This window comes from Falco naumanni (assembly GCF_017639655.2).
Source record: "Falco naumanni isolate bFalNau1 chromosome 20 unlocalized genomic scaffold, bFalNau1.pat SUPER_20_unloc_1, whole genome shotgun sequence".
Taxonomy (NCBI): domain Eukaryota; kingdom Metazoa; phylum Chordata; class Aves; order Falconiformes; family Falconidae; genus Falco; species Falco naumanni.
In genome coordinates this window covers 829,228-847,292 of record NW_024427345.1, presented here as the reverse complement: position 1 = coordinate 847,292, position 18,065 = coordinate 829,228, and the positions used below count along the sequence as shown (strand labels likewise).

Below are 18,065 nucleotides of genomic sequence, written 5' to 3'. Positions count from 1 at the left end.
CTCAAACTCTTCCTCTGTAAAGCTACAATAGTGCGTTGGAAAGGATAGAGAGCATCGTGGATGAAAGGATCCATAAATGCCAAACGTGCTTTTGAAAATGTGTATCCTGCTTCTGGTGTCTCTTCCTAAACTGTTTCCAAATTAAAGTTTGGAAAATGGGTTCCATGAGGTGCCAATGCACATCCTGAGGGAAATCCTTTTCAGGAAGGCTGGTCTTTCATTGCTGTTGTTGATGCATGTAATATGTCTTAATTCCTTTTAAGGGAGTTAAAATATTACCCCTAGGTGTCTGTCTAGACTAGGATAACGGGCTTCGTTTTTTCTTAATGGGTTCATTAACATGCTTTGGGACCACTTCAGTTTATGGACTGATATACCAGGGGGAAAGTAGCATATGGGCTGACTTTAATATCTGTAGGAAGAATTAAACTTTTAAATAAGTGGAAATTTTGATTATTGAGGTAAGCGAAACCAGCTTATCCCCAGACCAGTGTCCCAGTCAAGTTCTTCCTCGGAAATAAGAGGGTGTGGTGGGCAGCTCAGTTCATTTGGATGGGACAGGGCGGTTTCAGCTTTCATGAGATACTTGCAGCCTTTTCCCTTCCAGCTCCTGCAAATACCAACAGCCTGTTGAGATGGGTAAAATACATATTTTAAAGGTTGTAACATTGTCCTGTCTATGTATGAACCTGGGCATCACTGTTAACCCCTCTAGAACTTCACACTTAGGTTGTGGTTCACTGCCAACTTGAAAATTATACGTTTTGTTAAAGTACCTGCCAGCTAATGCCCTTATGCAGGGAGGGAGTAGGGAATCGGCATGACTGGTTTGTGTGTGGGGGGGTGCTGGCGGGGGGAAAAGGCATGACAGAAATTCAGCAGTAACAGTGGGAAAAGGCAGAACTTTCTGGCGCACAATTCTCCCTGGCCAACAGGAGATGGGGAGCCTGGGCGGGAGGAAACAGGCTGTTGACTAAACAAGTAGAAGGTCCCAGACTGGAACTCCCTCATGCTTCCCATTCCTGCAGCTCGTTTGCACTCTTGCTTCCTGGTGGACTTCTGTGAAGGGTCATAGGGAAGGACAATAAAGCAACTTCAAAAGCATGTGGAGCTTTATGTCCCTAAAACGGTGGTGGAGGGGTGTGTGTGAATCTCCTCCAAACTGCGATATTCTTTGTCATCACGACATTGGCAAAGGCTTGTCCAGCTCTGACTGGGGCCTCGTGCAGCTCTTTGGGAAGACCCTCCTCTCTTCCTTCCATCATGTAGAAGGAGGCACAGCGGACACTGTGGCATGTAGCCTCCTCCTGTGCTGGCACTGATGCTGCAGGTAAAACTCTTCACCTCCATCTGTCTGCCTTCCCTTTGCAGGGGCTTGCCTAGATCAGGGATCCTCACGGCAGCCTTGGATTGCAGTTGATCCTGTCTATGCCAGGCATTGCAAACAGGTTAGTTAAAACATAGTTCTAAATATATTTAATCTGAGGTGATAGGTATATATTCTGAAGACCTTCTGTTAGGCTTAAACTTGGAGAGGAGAAAACAGTTCAGAAGTGGTAAGTAGCCTTGTCAGTGTAACTGTATCACGGTCTGTAGGTCTCCTCATACCCATTGCAGGGGTGAATTGCCACCTTCTTCATTGCTGAGAGCAAGCTCTTGCACCCAGGTTTAGCCGGTGATAGATTTCTCATTTATGAGCCTCCATGGTTCTAAGGGAATTTTGTATGGTTTGAGTTCTGCAGGTGCTAATTTGATATTTTGATTTGTTTGAGGGTTTTCTTTTTTAATTCTCTTGACTCTTCACGAGGGAATTCTTCCAGCAAGTTTCAGGTGGGTCTGCTGACTGAATTATTTATTAAGCAATCTGCAGCATGCTTGGTGTATTGCACACAAAATTGATGTGTCTGCACCACCACGTTCACACTCTTGACTCAGATTTTCCGAAGCCTCAAAGTAGATTGCCTCCAATTCTTTCTTCATCAGACCAATAATGATCTCCAAAACAATGTCTTGTAGTTCTTCTGAACTTAATAGAAGCCCTCTGCTATCAGTAAGGCCTCAGGCTGCCCAAATGCTCTCTTGTTAATGGACATTTAAAACACGCTGCCTCATAGCACATGCAGCAAAATACTTAACTTTATTGCACATCAGCTGTGACTTGATTACTCTTTCTGTTAGAAATGCATGAGATCCCTCCCAGCTAAGGACCTGAATTAACAAGTGGCTTTGCGCGCAGGTTCCTTGTGGAATCAAAACTTTGAGTATCTTCATACCCTACAAATGCAATTCATGCAGCGACTGAATAAGTGGAGCCTGCATGGGTGTGCATTTAATCTAGAGGGTTCGTTTTCTCTAGCCACAAAGCAATCGTAAGCGGGATGGCCAGGATCACAGCAGATGGCAGTGGTGGAGCTGGGAGTGGGGCTTGGGTGAACATCGCTCTCTGACTCTGTCTCACTTTGTTTGCAAAAAGAGCCTCTCGTCTCACGGATGCTATCACGGCACGTACCTCCTGTGTCAGCTCGGTGTCAGCCCAGCATCCTGGCATGCACTGAACCACTCCGCAGAGTATTTCTCATTTATCTCAATGCCAGAAGTAGGAAGAGGCGATGTTCCCAACAAATAAAGAACAAGATTAACTTCAGGAAAAAGTTGTCATTGCTGCCTCGGTGCTGACACCCTTGGATAAGCATTGCTGGAGAAATGGTGAAGTGTGGCGGTTGTCCTGGCCACACTTGTCCAGCTTTGCAAACATCCTCTTGCAATGCTGCAGTTGCTTTGGTGAGGAGTTAAAAGGTGCGGTTGGAGCTGGGAATGAGATCCATTACAGAGCACATGCACTCTTGGAAGCAAAGCTCGTGTTTATTCTGTTTTTCTGCATGCTGTGCTTGCTCCAGAGGAGTTGCTTCTGTTGAGAGCGCTGCTCTATACAAGCTAGTCATCAGAAAATTTGTATCTTAAATACCCTGTGCAAACTCCAAGGGGTGCCTGATTATCAGCACAACACACACTTGAGACTGCTGCTTTGAAGTGTGGCTTTGGGTTTACTTCTTTTTACAGACAGCCTATAGGTTATTTGCATGAGTTAATACGGCAAGGGAGGAAGAAAAACACATACAGACTTGGGGAGCACAGTCTGTTTTGGTTGAAAATGGTCTCTTCAGTTTTCTGTGAGACGGCAGCTGCTTGTCAGGTCTGTGCTGACAGAACTTTGAAGCACGCTTCAGTAATCTGTCTGCATTTCTCTGCTTCCCCTTGCTGTTTCCAACATGCTAAAAATCATCAAAACAGTGAAATACTGTCCCGCGGCTGCAGGAAGAGGAATGAGAATGTGTTCCCAGTATCCAATCATCTGCTTATTCTGCCTGTTCTTAAGAATAGAATTTATTGAAGCAATTTATCCTGACTAAATGTGATATAAATCTGAGCACATGTATGTACATACCAGTCATATTCTGTAGTGAACGAGCAGCTAAATCTTTCTTTAAAGAATGAGTGAATCCTCCTGACACTTTGCAAGATCGAGTAAACTGAGGTTTTTGCCATGTGTTGGTTCCGATTTTTTTTTAATAGAGCTGCTTGTTTTGCTATCAGAAGTAGCTGGCAGGCAGCCTGAAATGCCATTGGGTTTTTGCTTTGTTTTCCTGCTCTCCGTTTCAGTTAGTGTTATCGAAGCACTGGGAGTGACAGCTGATCCATTTCTTTAATTTCCTAAATAGCTTTTCTATACATCGGAAGCATAAATACGAGGTAGAGAGACCCCTGAAGTTCTTCATGTTGGCGAAGGCAGCAGGCTGCTTAAGTGACAGTGGTAAGGACAATCTCTGACCTCTGTTAATTAAAAAAGCATAGGGTTGGCTGCCCTGTGAAATACGGCAGTCTCCCTCTGTAATAATTATGCTGCGTGTTTAACAATAAGATTTGTTTGTTGATGGAATAAACACATCCCTAACCTCATCCCACGCAACCGAGTTTAAATGTAGGAGGGTGATTTAAACAGTCTTCAAACACCTCCAGCACCAGCCTGACTTTGACAGGAAGGGGCATAACAACTGTCCTCTAAAGTTTTGTGACTTTGCTGCTGTCTCAATGTCGTAGCTCCTAACTTGAAGCTGCTTCATCACTTGACAGTTGCTGAATGTGGCGCTGGACTGGCAGAGACTTCTGGGGTTTGTGATTAGTTTGAGAACAGACTGTAAAAACTGACGCCCCAGGCTCCCTTTGTAGACCAGTTCACCAGCATACCTGGCTGCAAGGACTCTTGAGAGGAGCTTTCAGGCTCTCACGTGGCCTCGTGCTCAGCTTGCTGGAGGTACGTATGGTCACGCCTGGTGCTGTTTACACTCTAAGTGCCGTTCAAACACAAACCTGTGAGCCCACCAAGCGCAGAGTTGTGGCCCTGGCTTTTGTAGGCAGGTAACCCGTTTGTCAAAGCCTGCACAAATCGTTGACTGAATAGGAGTTAAGAAATCTGGAACTAATGACACTTGCTTCTACCTTCAGCTTGATAGACAACACTGGCTGCAGCTTCTGGGAGCCTGGGCCGTGCCAGGAGCCGTGGGACAGATCCTTGTCTCTTATGGGCAAGGAAGACGGGTGCACAGTGAGACGAGTGACGATGTGACTGTCAGGAGGGGGAAAACTAACGCCCAGGCTGCCCAAGACAGCAATATTTGACTTTTATTTGGTCTGTATCCTGATACGATAGTCTTACCTGCCACTGTACTGCACAGGTGATGGTAAAATAACTCTAGCAGTCATCAAGTTGATGTGTCCTTTGTCTGATCTGACTTCTTTTGTTATTTTCTTACAGAGAGAGTTGTAGTGAGGCTGCCCTCTGCTAGGAGTGGGTGATGAAGGGCTGAGCACTCTTGACTCATTCAGAGCTGCAGCGTTTTGTGCAGCTACCTGGAAGGTTCGGTTGCAGTGTTTTTTGGACCCCAAGCACAGGTGACAAAGTGTTTAATCAGTTCTGTGCTTCTCTTCTTTGCGGTGTCAGAGAGTTGGTCCGAGCAGTGGTTTGGTATTACAGGAAGGTTTGACCTCTTCATCCCTCTTTGCTGGAGGCTGCTTTTGCATGTTAAAGCTTCCTGAGGAAGCCTGGGTTTCTCTGTGCCTTCAGAACAGGTCATACGTAACAGCAGCTCCTGTGTCCACTGTTAGATGCAGCAGATGCATGGAAGTCAGCTACGTCAGGGCCTGAAGGAGATTACTCTTGGAGGAGGATCAGTTTGCTGTGGGTGGAGGTGAGATCCCAGTTTGTTTAGCAGGCAAGAGCAATGGTTCAGTATTTTGGTTTCTCCTGGCCTAGAGCTCTCACAGAAGTTCAGAAGGATGGTACAAAGAGTCCTGTCTTTAACGTGTCCTTGTCTTGCTGTCATCTGTGCCTGTGTCACCTCAAGGCTAGCCTTCGCCAGGATTTAATCTTCTGGTGAAGATACAGAGCTGCTGTTATCTCCTGCGAGTTCTGCAAGCCCCATGTCACTTCTGTGGGCTTTTCTGAGGGGGCTGCTGTCGTGGGTGGATGTTCCTGGCCATCTTTATTGCTTTTATTATTATGCTCGTCCTATGCTAGGGAGCGTTTTGGCTGCTCGCCTGTTCCATTTGTGAGAGGGCTATTTATCCTTTTGTGAGTTCGTGTTTGCATAGGCCATGCAGTTTTGCTTAAAAAATCCAAACATAGTCTAGTGTAGTGGAAGTCTCTCCCCTTTTTGTGGGAGAAGAACTGGCAGCTGCTTTCTCATAACTTTTGGTTGTTGCTGATGTGCGCTGCGGCTGAGCCAGTGCTTGAGGAGGGGAATTCCACCTCCTGTAGCCACCCATTTTAGCTGCACACTTTTCTATTGCACACCAGCGTGTGGTAATAGAAAAATAACCTTTTTTTTCACGTTGAGCAATAATTGATTTCTGTGTCTTTTTCAATAAAAGCAAAAGGGGACTGTTTTCTGTAGCACATGCGTTCACCCTCTGCTGCGAAGTTGCATTCTTGGAGCACTTTCTCATATAGCTCCTAAAAATAACAAGTCTCCCCACCCTCTTGCTGTTGCTCAGTGCGTGTGCATGTATTAATGGTTAGAAATGCAAAAAGCTAACTAAAAGAGCCTGTGTCTTCGTGGACGCGTTTTGGCCGCATTCGGGTTTCATTTCTGCTCTTGGCTGTACCAAGCTGACATGCGTCGCTGCAGCCAAGTGCCGAACTTGGAGTAAGAGATGCTGGAAGCAACATGAACAGCCAGAACATGTTCGCACAGTAAACCCCCTGAAGAGATAGCATTTGCTTTATTATAGCTTTTTAAAATCCTGCTATAAAAATATCAGTGGGTGGAGGGAACCATTATTTCTTGAATTTGAGGTGGTGGGGGTTACTTTATTTACTCTTATTTTTTATTAATAAGAATAGCTTCACTTGTAGCATAATAGGACTGAGTGTTTTGTTATCCTTGGCTATAATCTGTGATAAACTACCCCTGCCATCAGCCTTGTAGTTTACCCACTAGGGAGCCAGATTATTGCCTTGTAAAACGGAGCACCACTCCTATAATCCCTTAATTAATTAAATGACAAATTTTAGTTCTCTCCCATTGAAAATATAACTTGTACATAGAGAGGACTTGGATTTATTTGATCACTTCTTGGTTGCACTTTGTTTTTTTTCCTGTAGATTGTCACTGTCTTTGCCTATGTGTCTGTGCTTTCTACTGTAAATGCTGCGGGAGGGTGAAGCAGGCTCGGCCCTTCCTCGGCACCCGCTGTTGGGGGGGTCTTTTGTAGGTCTTTGCAGTGCCAGGTGGTCCTTTGTGAGAGATGAGCGTTGTGCCGATCTTGCAGGTGGTGACAGTGAGCTGGGAAAGTCCCATGGCCCTCTGGAGAACTGCTGGTGGGCCCTGGTGGGAGCCCAGGCGTGGAGAGCTCCTGCTTCTTCCCTACCCACTGGCCCGCACTGTCTCACTGTCACAGTTCCCAATGAGCCCTTCTGGTGTGACGCAGCACCTTCTCTTCATACGTGAAAAATTGACTGGGCCCTCTGAAGTCTTATTCAAACTTGGGTTGCATTAATTTCTCTTCCCTGATTGTGTCTAGGGCACAATGAGATCCTCCTTCTCTGCAAGCACAGCATTGATTAATTACAGCCCCGCAAAGGGCAGCTTCTGCTCTTGATATTTTAAATTTTTTTGGCTTATTTAACAATTTCCTCTTCTCTCCTCTCTCCTCAGCTTAGCTCAGCTGCATGAAATATGGGAGACGACAGGCCGTTTGTGTGCAATGCCCCCGGCTGTGGACAGGTACGTTTACAGTATACTTTATTGTGAATGTGTCGTTGTGAATCAAAGTGGCTGTTTTATCACTGAGGCAAAGAGTTTAAAGCCGGTGTTTTACGTGATCACTGGAGGTAATCAGATCAGAGGATTTGCAGTGTGTAAATCCAGGTTATGAGCAAGTGCAGGCACTCCAAAGTAATGAAATCTGCCTTGCTTTGTGGCGTATTGTTATTCTGCTGGTGTTTTCCGTGAGACCCATCCAGCCCAGAGAAAACATGCTGATCTCCTGTTAATGTTTTCTGATAACATTGCTCATCTTCTTTCAAGGCTGTTTAACCAAAGGACAGATATTCCTTCTCTGCTGGGATGAGTTAGCAGCTATAGCATATTCTGTAAAGCAGCTGAGAATGTGACAGTTGATGGTTGGTGTTATGCGAACCCCAAACTGCCGTAGTCTATTTTGGGCTTGCAAAAAAAAAAAAAAAGACGACCCATTGTGAATTTTTCCTCTGCGGACAGCATGCTAGAGTTGGCTATGGCCTTGCAAAACTTTTTGTCACTTTCCTAGGGCAAATGCTTATTGCTCTGAATGAGTCACATCCCCTTTTCAGTCATCCGACCTTCCTCGTGGGCTCGCCTGCCTGCGAAGGCACCTTCCCATTGCGTTTTGCTTGGTTCTGCAATGAAGCTAACGCTTCCCCAAAGCTGGGCTCAGGGTCACTCCGGCGCTCAGTGGTGTCTTGGCAGCTCGCACGCCGTGTTAATGGGAGGAACAGGGGGATTGTGCAGTTACTGCTGGGGCTGTTTTAATGGGAGCCATTAGAAATTGGGGCTTCTGTGGAAGTACAGCCCTGTGGAGAGTCCAGGGAGAATTCGGTTTGTCTGTTCTGAAGCATTTGAACCTCAAAATGCTAAGATGCCTTTTGTAGGGGAAGGAGGGGGAAGGAATTGTGGCTTTTAATTAGATATTAAGTGATGTGCACACAGTTTTCCTGGCTGCAACCGTTGGATGTCAGGTTGCCAAACTGTTATGGCTGTGACGCATTTGGGAGCTCTAACCGATCCCAGGGCACTCACCCTGTCCCCTGTTCCCCCCCAGTTCTTCAGTGTATTTAATACCTTAAATGTCTCTTGTGGGTCTCTCAATTGAAATTAAAGATAATTCTGCATCCCCAGGGCACGTCCTCTGAGACTGCATGTGAATTCTGTGACGCATTTATTTTTATAGCACAGAAATGGGTCAAAAATCTCATCTAGTAACTCTTGGAGATGGGGGCTCTTTAAAAATACACAATTAGGACTTCTCAGCTTTTTGATCCTTCTGGCACTAGTCTCATCTGAAGCATTCTCTATCCGCTTGCAGGTGATCTTCCTCTCCCCCCCCCCCTTTTTTTTTTTTTGTTGGAAGCTGCTTTTTATCTTGAACTTCTTTGCCTGTGAAATTGTGCAAGTCATTTATAAAATGTATTAGCTGTATTTGAGCACTTAATGATGTGAGGACTTCAATCATACAACCTTAAAATCGGATTCAAACAAGCAATTAAGGCAAACAACAATGTATTTAAATTTAATCTCCCACAATCTCCCACAAATGACATATAAAGGTGGTTGCTTCCTCCTTTCGCTGTTCCAGACTGCTGCTTATGGGTAATTCTGACAATTCTTCATGTTAATATTGAAATGTTAGAATCCGGGTAATTCATACCGGTATGATTCATTGTGATCTAACCTGACCTCATGCACAGTTTCCTAGAACGTCCTTCAATACCTGTTCAAACCAGAGCATGTATTAAATAGTGATGATCCAAGCTTGATTTAAAATATTTCCAGTGATGGAAAATTCACCACAGCCCTTGGTTAAGTTTTTCTAATAGTTAATTGCTCTCACCGGTAAGGAAAAATTATGCCTTATTTCCAGTCTAAACCTGTTCGGCTGCAGCTTCCAGGCTATGGAGCTTGTTAATTTTTGTTTGTTAGACAGAAGATCCTTCCCATCAAATTTGTGATGTCTGTAGGTGTTTGCTGATCAACCGAGTCATCCCTTAAACAGTCATTCAGGCTAACTAAATACACAGAGCTCTGAGCATCTTCCTGTAAGTCCTGGTGTCTTCCGTGCATTTTTTTTTTGTCCTCTAATATGTACATATCAGCTTCACGTTGAAGGTTTTTAAGAGCCCTTACAAATCCAGCTCATCGCTAACATGCAGCAGTACTGCCATAGAAGTGCAGTGGTACCCAAGAGCTGTACAGACAGTCATAGAAGGATTATCAGCTAAAATTAATGTTTGGTGAGCTGTGCTTTCTGGGGCAAGCAGAGTACAATTGCTGCGATGAGCTGGACAGGGTAGAGCAATTGGTAGCTTTGAATATTAAAAATAAATCCGAATTTGAAGTTGGGGGGCTGGTGGTGGCCAGCAGCTGTCTGCAGGGCTCAGCCTCTGAAGCACATGCTGCATTGTTTCCCCCGCAGCTCGTGCTGCCTTTTGGCACTAAACCCTGACCCTTGACAAGCTGCTGTGGATCATCCCATCAGAAATGGCTTCTTCGTGTGAACCTATCTTGGTTCATTCCCTCATTCCTGAAGATCGAGACCCTTGTCTTCAAACATAGGGGGCAAGAAGGGAGGCATCAGCTCAGTGTGTTCTGGTACAGAGACATCCTGACCTTTCCACAGGCGCTCAGTGCCTATGGATCCCATCAGAGTCTGTGTGATCCAGAGGTTTGAGCTTTCCGGGGGGTAATTGTGGTTTTTTTCACCCAGGCACACAAATGCACTCTCAAGCAGTGCTGTATTGCTTACAGCACGGGAAACTTTTTTTCTTTTTTCCCCAGCTCAAAAGCCAGCCAGACTGTGGCTGGCACTGCAGAGGGAGACTTCCTTGCAGGATTAAGCCTTCCCCCCCGCTGCCTCATTCTTTTAAGACCTTTGGGTGCATTTTGCTTAGGAAAAAAGCCACTTGAGTGGGAGGATGTCGGTGGCTGTTGAGCCTCTTGGGTTATCAGGGTCAGTGGTTTTGGGATAACGCCAGGTTATTGGGATTTATCCTTTTGCTGCTGTGGCTTCAGCCTCTCTGTTCCTTTCTCTTGTTTATAAACCTCTGATCCCGTGCCCAATCCGTTAGCAAGTTTTTATCCCTGCATATTCCAGTTCTTTTGGATACTCCTGTTGGAGGGGTGCACTCTGGTTTTGGTGGGCTGCTCCCATGGGAACTGGCTGCTTTGGTCCCGAGTAAATTGGGATGGGCTTCTGGATTTTACTGTCAGGTGGGCCAGCAGGTGTGGGGACAAATCCCCCAGTCCTTTTCTGCTGGCTAAAATTAGTGATCTGCCTCTTGCAAATGCTGGGCTGAGACACGCAGTAGCATAGGAGGTCGCGGGAGAAGGGAGAGCAGAGCCAAATTCATTTGAACAGGACACTGGAGACAATTACTGCAAAGTCAGTGGTGATTTTCCCCCTTTAAAGGAAAAAAAATATTATTTTGCTTCCCAGTGTAATTTCTTTGAACCATTAGCTGCTGCTTTCCCTCTGTAGCTGGTACCAGCCCCGTTTTTTTTATGCTGTATGCCCTTTTTTCCTCCTTTTCCTTCACTGCTTCTATGTAGAAAAAGGCTGTAAAGCTTACTTTTCGGGGAAGCGAGGAGGGGCAAGAGGGAGCGGCCACCGAAAATAGATGAGCAGGTCTTGCTGTACCCCCCATATCATTGCAGCTAGTGGACTTCCAGTGGGTATGTAAACATGTTTTGGTTGCTAGGTCTTTAATGGTTGTTATTTTTGGATTCTGTATGTGATCGCTTCCCAACAGTGAGTCTGCTGTGACACAGCTGACTTCTAAATGTGCTGCATATACTGCTTTTAAAAAAGATTCTTCTCAAGGTCATTTATCTGGTTTCTTCTCTTAAGAGGACAGGTGACACGTTTTTCCCCGAGCCCCTCTCCCCGGCCCTCTCTGCGTAGATGGAGAAGAGCTATTCTGCCATGGGGACGGGCCCCCCTGTGCCACTGTGGAGGCGTGGAGGGAGGCAGAGGCAAGCCCCTGCCTCTGAAATGTCTGCAGGGGATGTAGAGCAATGCCTCAAGTAAGGCTTTAGTTGAATCTGTTAAGTGAAACTAATCTGGGGGTGGTGTGTGCTGCTAATCATTATTAAAATCTTCTAATCCCATTTAAAACATACTGAGTGATGAAAGGTGGCCTTAGCGCAACCAAGTGTTGGCTGTAAACTTGAGCATTGCCATTAAAGTTGAAAGGTATTAACTAAGTCTGTATAATGAGACAGCTCTGACTCATTAACACAAGGTAATTAAAACTTCGGCCGTCCTGTCTAAGGCATCTAGAGCAAAGGTCTGGAAGGAGGGTGGGAGCTTTGGATGCTCCAGTGCTGCTTCATGACCATGAGCTGGTGGTGGCAGAGGGAAGTCGCTCCCTGTCTGGCTCTGTATCTTCCCTTCTAAAATGGTGTTAAACCCTTCCCGGGGTGCCTGGTGGCTGATGTGGGCAGGCGAGCTGGCAGCGTGAAATGCGGGCTGGTGGGGAGACAGATGTGCCTCCCCGGCAGTCGTGCCTCTTCTGCTCCTCTCCTGAAGGCTTTGGGAGTGCTGGATGCTTGAGGCTTTATGAAGTGTCATGATGGAGGAACATCTTTATTAATAAAACTGTTTGGTCCACTCCTGTTGCCCAAACTAATGGAGGGGCCATAATACCGAATATATTCTACTGGGAGCAAGACTTTCCCGAGCCCCTGCCTCCCCACTCCATGCCATTTCACTTTTATGAAAAGTGACACAAATCATCACTCAGGTCCTAATTCCAGTGCTACAGTTATACAGGCCATTTCCTCAAACAATCGTTTGCTTTTTAAACCCACCCTTAATTTAACAATTTATTCCCCTTAAACCCATGCCACTGAGGTGATGCTCGTGCAGTGTCCAAGAAACGCGAAGCCCAGAACTTTCACGAGGCCAGAAAATGATTTTTCTTTGTGGTTTATTGTATCCTCTTATCTTGTCATATAATAGAAATAATGTTTATGGCATTGAGGCCTCAGCATCACTTGGCATTTAACCAACCTCAAAAGCAGTTTATTGCTTTGTATACTCTGCCGCCATGACCATTATCCCTTAAATCTCTATTGCTTTGTAATATACGAGGCAACAAATGGCTTCTGCGATTGGTTAAATGTGGAACTGAAGCTAAGGTGTGTTTTGTAGCTTGTATAATCCAAACGAATATAGATTATTCCTTTTATATGAGTGCTGGCGTAGAGAGGAAAAAAGGCCCTAGTCTCTTTCCAAGAAGCGGCGAGCTCTCCTTGTCACGTTTCAAACTTTCAGGTAGCCCAGGATGTGCATAATGCCTTGGCCGCTCGGAGGTCTGCCTTGGGTTTTCCAGCCCTGGAGCTACCCTGTCGGCAGCCTGAGCTACGATTTGTACGGTTTATCTTCATCCCGGTTTCAGGTAGGGACCAGCTGCACCGGTGCGAGGAATGAGTCTTGTCCCTGTCTCTGCAGTTCTGTCTGTGACTGAATGCCCTTTGTGGAAACAGATTGTTCAAGACGAGCCATTGTGATTAAGAGGCAGAATAATACAGTGAAGCAAGTAGGTAGGTGTTGTAGAGCAGCCCAGAGGTAACGAGAAGAAAGTGCCCATGCCCATTTGCTTTACAACAAAGCATCTTTCTCATGCTATAATTTCAAAGGTTTGCTTTGTTACCGTCCTTCTCTCCTTCCAGTTACGGCATAAAGCGAAAGGTAAGAAAACATTCCCCATCTCAAAGGTGCCAGGAGCCGCCTCTACTCGTGTGAGAAAATCCAAAGGGATGTCTCAGCCCTGCTGGAGCTCGCTGCCAACCCTGGCTGGGACCACGCGTGCGCAGGACACGAATGTGTTCGGTTTCAGTATGAGCGTGTACAGAAAGGAATACTTGTGTGTTGGTTTAACAGCCTCTTTAGGGTCTGCCTCTTGAGACTTTGTTCCTGCAGCTTATGAAGGGAAGCCAGACAAACTGCCTAAGAAGTTCAGAGTTAAAATTGAATCTTTGAGAAACTTCAGCCCAATTGGCTACCTGCTGTTAGAGCAAACAGGAATTTAAATGGTTATTAAGCAGAGTTATGACACCCTGTCCTCCAGTAGAAATTGTTACTGTCCTGGCACAGGAACTGAGTGGGACTGGACTTGGATGCTGGCACAGGGTGTTTTTCCTAAAGAATTCAGGCTCCTAACACCCACTGATTTAATGAGGTAGGAACCGTTATGTCTTTGGAAATCTGAGCCTCATTAATCAGGAGAATGGCTTCTGTGGAGCAGGGTGGGTAGTGTCTGTCACCCTGGACAGGGCTGGTGAGAGCGGCGAGCCAGGAGCAGGACACGCAGCGGCCCCTGCCAGGGTTACGTGGCACAACTGACATCGGGGTCTCGGCTCCAGGGGCCCCCAGGTGACCTGGGCACCGGGATGCCGTGGGGCTGGGTGCGGTGTGTCACTGGGGAACTGGGGCCAAGGGCTGGATCACACGGGAGGCAGATCCCATCCACCTGCAAGCCCTTGCAGGTGGCCCTGGGCCGCTGAGACTTCCCCTGTGTGCCCAAAAGGCTTGCTCCCCACTGGGGTCGAGCCACGGCTGACGCCCCCCTCTACACCAGCCAAATACTAAAAGGAAAAACTGTGGATGTTAACGATGGAGTGAGAATAAAATCCTTCTCAGAGCTTTTTGTTATGCTTGGGCACAGATACCCCTTGTCTGTAGTTAGCATGCAAAGTCACGTATGTGTTGTGTCCCTACTGCACCCAAATGATTTGAAGAGCTGAGCCATAAACTAGAGTTTCTCTCCTGTTTTTTAAATTGAAGGAAACGTCTGAAGCTCTGTGGCGAGGAATTCCTAGCTGTATACGCCTGCTTGCTTCACATCTGCAGCTTTTTATTTGAAGCTGCCACAGCTGAAATAAAATTCTACAGAGAAACATCTTGGTTAAAGGTCTTCTATTATTTTCCAGGAATGCAGGTTTCCAGAGTTAATTATTTATTTCAAATTAAGGCCTTTACAGCTGCAGTACCTGTACATTGTACGTCAAGCACAAAATGGCAGATGCTACACAAATCTCCAAGCGTTTACAGTATGTAATGGGTCTGCGTAAAAGTAGTGGTTGGTTATAGTAACTCTTTAGGTTGTTAGCATCAAAAGAAGTGAATTAATTTGAATTGTAACTCATGTATTGTCAGCAGAGTAAAATGATATCTCCCACCTCTTGCTGAAGGTATTTTTGGAGGTGGGGAGGGGAAAGCTAATTTTGAATAATAATAAGCTTGAGAAGGCATCTGAAACCAGTAAACGTTTATTTTTTACACTCCTATAACTTAAAAATGGCCAAACCAATTTAAACCAAATTGGATAATAAAAAATATTGCTCCTAGGCTGAGCCCCTGTATGCCAAGTTCCAGCCTAGAATGAATTTTTATGACCAAATTATAAACCCCCTAGAAATGAAGGTTTAAAATGGAAATGTTGACAGACCTTTAACTACAAAAGCACTATAATAGAACTTCTTTTTTTATAAAATGGCTGTTTTAAAATATAATTAAGACTTAAATATTATTTAATAGCAGCATTTCCTGTAAGTTAAAATCTTTATCATTCCTATGGCTGGGATTCATTGCCAGTTCTGCGAATGCCAGCTCTGCTTTGCATTTGAAGCACGCGTGCAGTGCTGAACCGACACAGACACTTGTCTGTCAAATGGAAATGGGTCTGGACAGCTTTCCAAATTCCCCATTTCTAAATAAGAGCCTGGATGCCAAAGGGCTCACTGGACCTCCGCACAAATCCTGCGGTGCTGGGAAGAAACTGCCACGTAAGCCTCTGCCAAGGACTCAACTTTTAATAACGTGAAACTCCGGTGGTTCATTCTTTGCAGGCAAACATGTTTGCATCCCCTCTGGCTGATTAGGTATTAATTAGGAGTTGTGCTTTTAGCGCGATGGCTGCTTTGGTGTTCTCGGCACATGCTGACAGCCTTTCGGGGCACTTTGGAAAGCTGGGGACTGAGCAGCCGGTTTGGCCGTGATGAATCTGGAAGCCGCTCACGCTGCAGCGCAGCAGCTTGGAGAGCTGTCCTTGCCAGCAAAAGAAAAGGCTTTTCTTTTGCAGGGGCTTTGCTCGGGCTTCTCCCCGCTCCCAGAGGGATGCTCTGCTCTCCTCCCGCTGCCCGTTCTACTGGCGCTGGTGCAATGGCCTCGTGCCACGGGGCAGGATGGTGCTGCACAGCTGTCACACCCCACCCAGCGTGGGGCTTGGTTTTCATCCCTACCCCCTTGCCTGGACTCACTAATTCCTCTATTTCGCTGCCCTTCTTTCCCCCCCCCCCCTTCCTCACGTGAAGTGCTGCTGTTTAAAAATAGCCCCTGGATGGCTGCGGCAGTGCCACAGATGCAGGGGCTGTTGCAACACCCGGTTCCTGCGCTGGCTTGAAAGTGGAACTGGCAGCGGGAGAGCACCAGTTATTGCATGGTGTCCTCTCCATTTTCCTGCTGCTTTTCTTGCTTTCTGCTCTCCCTTTTGCAGTTGAATAAGCTCCCTGCTTTTACCCCTGCTGCTGCGTACCTTCTCAGCTCAGCCTTTGTTATCGGGGATGCTGACAGCAGGATGCAGAGACCTCTGAAGTAGTCACTTTAATCTGTTGGGGTGGTATGTTTTGTATAGACTTTTTTTTTCTTTTTAAAAAAATGGGACTAAGTAGAAAGCAATGTAACCTGGAAGTTGGGAATGTTTGTAGGTCAAACTCTGCGATGCTACAAGCACGCTTGTATGTGCAGGCGCTGTTGCTTGCCCTCCCTCTCCTTCCTCGTGGGAGCCACAGGAGTTGCTCTCCCTTCCGCAGCCACGCGTGAAGGGCTGGGTGTGTAAGAGCAGCTTTTCCCTTCTATTCGGGGATGGCCGCAAACTGGGATGTCCACCCCAAGGCCATTCTGGGAGGGGGCTGTTTGTTCTAAAGGGCAGGCATTGAAGCAAAATTTATCTGGAAATGACAATACACGTTTTGGGCTGTTGCAGTGTCCTCCTGTGTGTGCTGTGCGTGCAGCGTTGGGTTTTGGCTGGCAAAAGGTCTCTGGAAGCGGCAGTGGACATGCTCGATCAGTCTCTGGTGCATTTTTCACTAGAAACCTCCCAGATCCGGTTGATTAAATGTATCTGGGGGGGTGGGTTTTTCTGTGAAGTAATTGCTTACTAGCACGAAGTGGTTTAACGTGTATGTAGAGGAGGTACATTTCAACTCATGTTAGTTCCTTTCCAGTTAGTTCCTTTCCAGTTTGGATTTTCTCAGAAACAATGGGGCTGTGACTTTGGTTTCTTGCTCTGGAGATGCGGTGAGGTTTGGCAATAGCTTTTACATTTCTGTTTTGGTGAATGGCTGTTCTAGAACAAGCCCTCATTAGGATTTCTTAGCCATGTTGGCTGCTGCAGCAATTAAAATGAAGAAATAGCACCTCTGGATATGAAGAAATAGCTGCATGGTTTTCCCCTCTATCATCTCAGAGATGCTGTGCCGAGGCTGCAGAATACCTAATAATGCCTTAAAATATGCACAAGCTGGCTTTAATGCAGGTCCTGTCAAAGAAAACATTATCAGAGGATGAGCCGTGCCGCAAAGCGTCAGCTCACTGTCCACCGCCGCCGTTTCAGGCACGCTCTCCAATCGCTTCATTAGCATACTTGTTCATTTTGGCGTAAAAATGGAGTATATGAGGCGGCACACAACTAGTAAACCTATTTCATGTGGCAATAGAATGGCCAGTAATGGATCTAATTGCCCTTTTGGAGCACCTCTTGTCCCAAAGGATTCTTCAAGCGGTCACAAATCACATCAGAAATGCACCTACCACGGAGCTGTGGCGCTGGGGACGGTGCGTTGCTGGTCCCCTGTGCAAAGGGAGCCCCTCCTGCCAGTGAGGTGGGGGCTGAGAGCTCGGCGGCAGCGGCGCGCTTTTCTTCAGAGCTGCTTAAAACTTCATTTAACCTTCCTCATTTCGGAGGAAGGGCACCGAGTAGCGCCGCGGGGCATCGAGCCTGATTTCCAGGGAAAGCTGGACTGTTAAGCCATCTGCTTTTTGATGGGTGGTTTGCAGACTCAGCAACTATAAATACATATACGTGTAGAGACGGGGCGCACGCCAAGATGTGTTCCTATATAAATAGTCCTATATGTGTATCTACATTTATATTTACCTAAGCACAAACGTATCCTGGCCACCAGTCGCCCTTTACTGGGGCCATTTGATGGCCCGTGCTGGGGCAGCAGGAAGGAAAGTCAGCAGCAGTCCTTGCTCTGGACATCGGTGTAGGAGGGCACCCCCTGCTTGAACAGGGGCCTCGAAAGGTGCGGGGGGGACGCGGGTTTTGCAGGGTGCCCGCTGATGGGCACGCTCTCCTCTGGGCTTGCTGCTGCAGAGCCCTTCTCGCTGTTCTCGCCTCCCCTGGCAGCACGAGAGCCCCCTGCCCATCTCCCACCTGCAGCGCCAGTCGGTTGTGCTGCCTGCAGGCTGGCAAAGCCCACCCAGGCCTGGAGGCTCTCAGGTGCTGCTGGGGTTCTTAATGATTTAAATTTCTGTTTTGTTTTGTTTCTTACCGAGCCATATCCTCGCTTTTCCCAGATGATGGGACGGTTTCCACTTTCTGCAGTGGAGGGGAACGAGGAGGGAGGGTTTCCCCTTTCTTGGGAATGTGATCAGGGCTGCAAAAATACCCACAAAGGAACATGGCCGTGTACTTGCAGGGAATGGTTTCTTCTCTTTTTGATTTAAGGGGGTTTCACAACCGT

The 18,065-nt window shown here is 46.6% G+C and overlaps 1 protein-coding gene across 6 annotated transcripts in view; it reads left to right on the top strand.

The window, feature by feature from the left end:
- LOC121081835 (cyclic AMP-dependent transcription factor ATF-7) overlaps positions 1-18,065 on the top strand; it is a 69,854-nt gene that overhangs the window by 13,756 nt on the left and 38,033 nt on the right. For 2 of the 6 annotated variants that reach the window (XM_040581106.1, XM_040581111.1), the window contains exons 2-5: positions 1,372-1,448; positions 3,720-3,811; positions 4,814-4,950; positions 7,215-7,283. In XM_040581106.1, coding sequence (XP_040437040.1) covers positions 7,236-7,283 — 48 coding nt within the window. In that variant the 5' untranslated portion in view covers positions 1,372-1,448; positions 3,720-3,811; positions 4,814-4,950; positions 7,215-7,235. The other 4 variants (XM_040581107.1, XM_040581112.1, XM_040581109.1 and 1 more) reach the window with 3 other exon arrangements.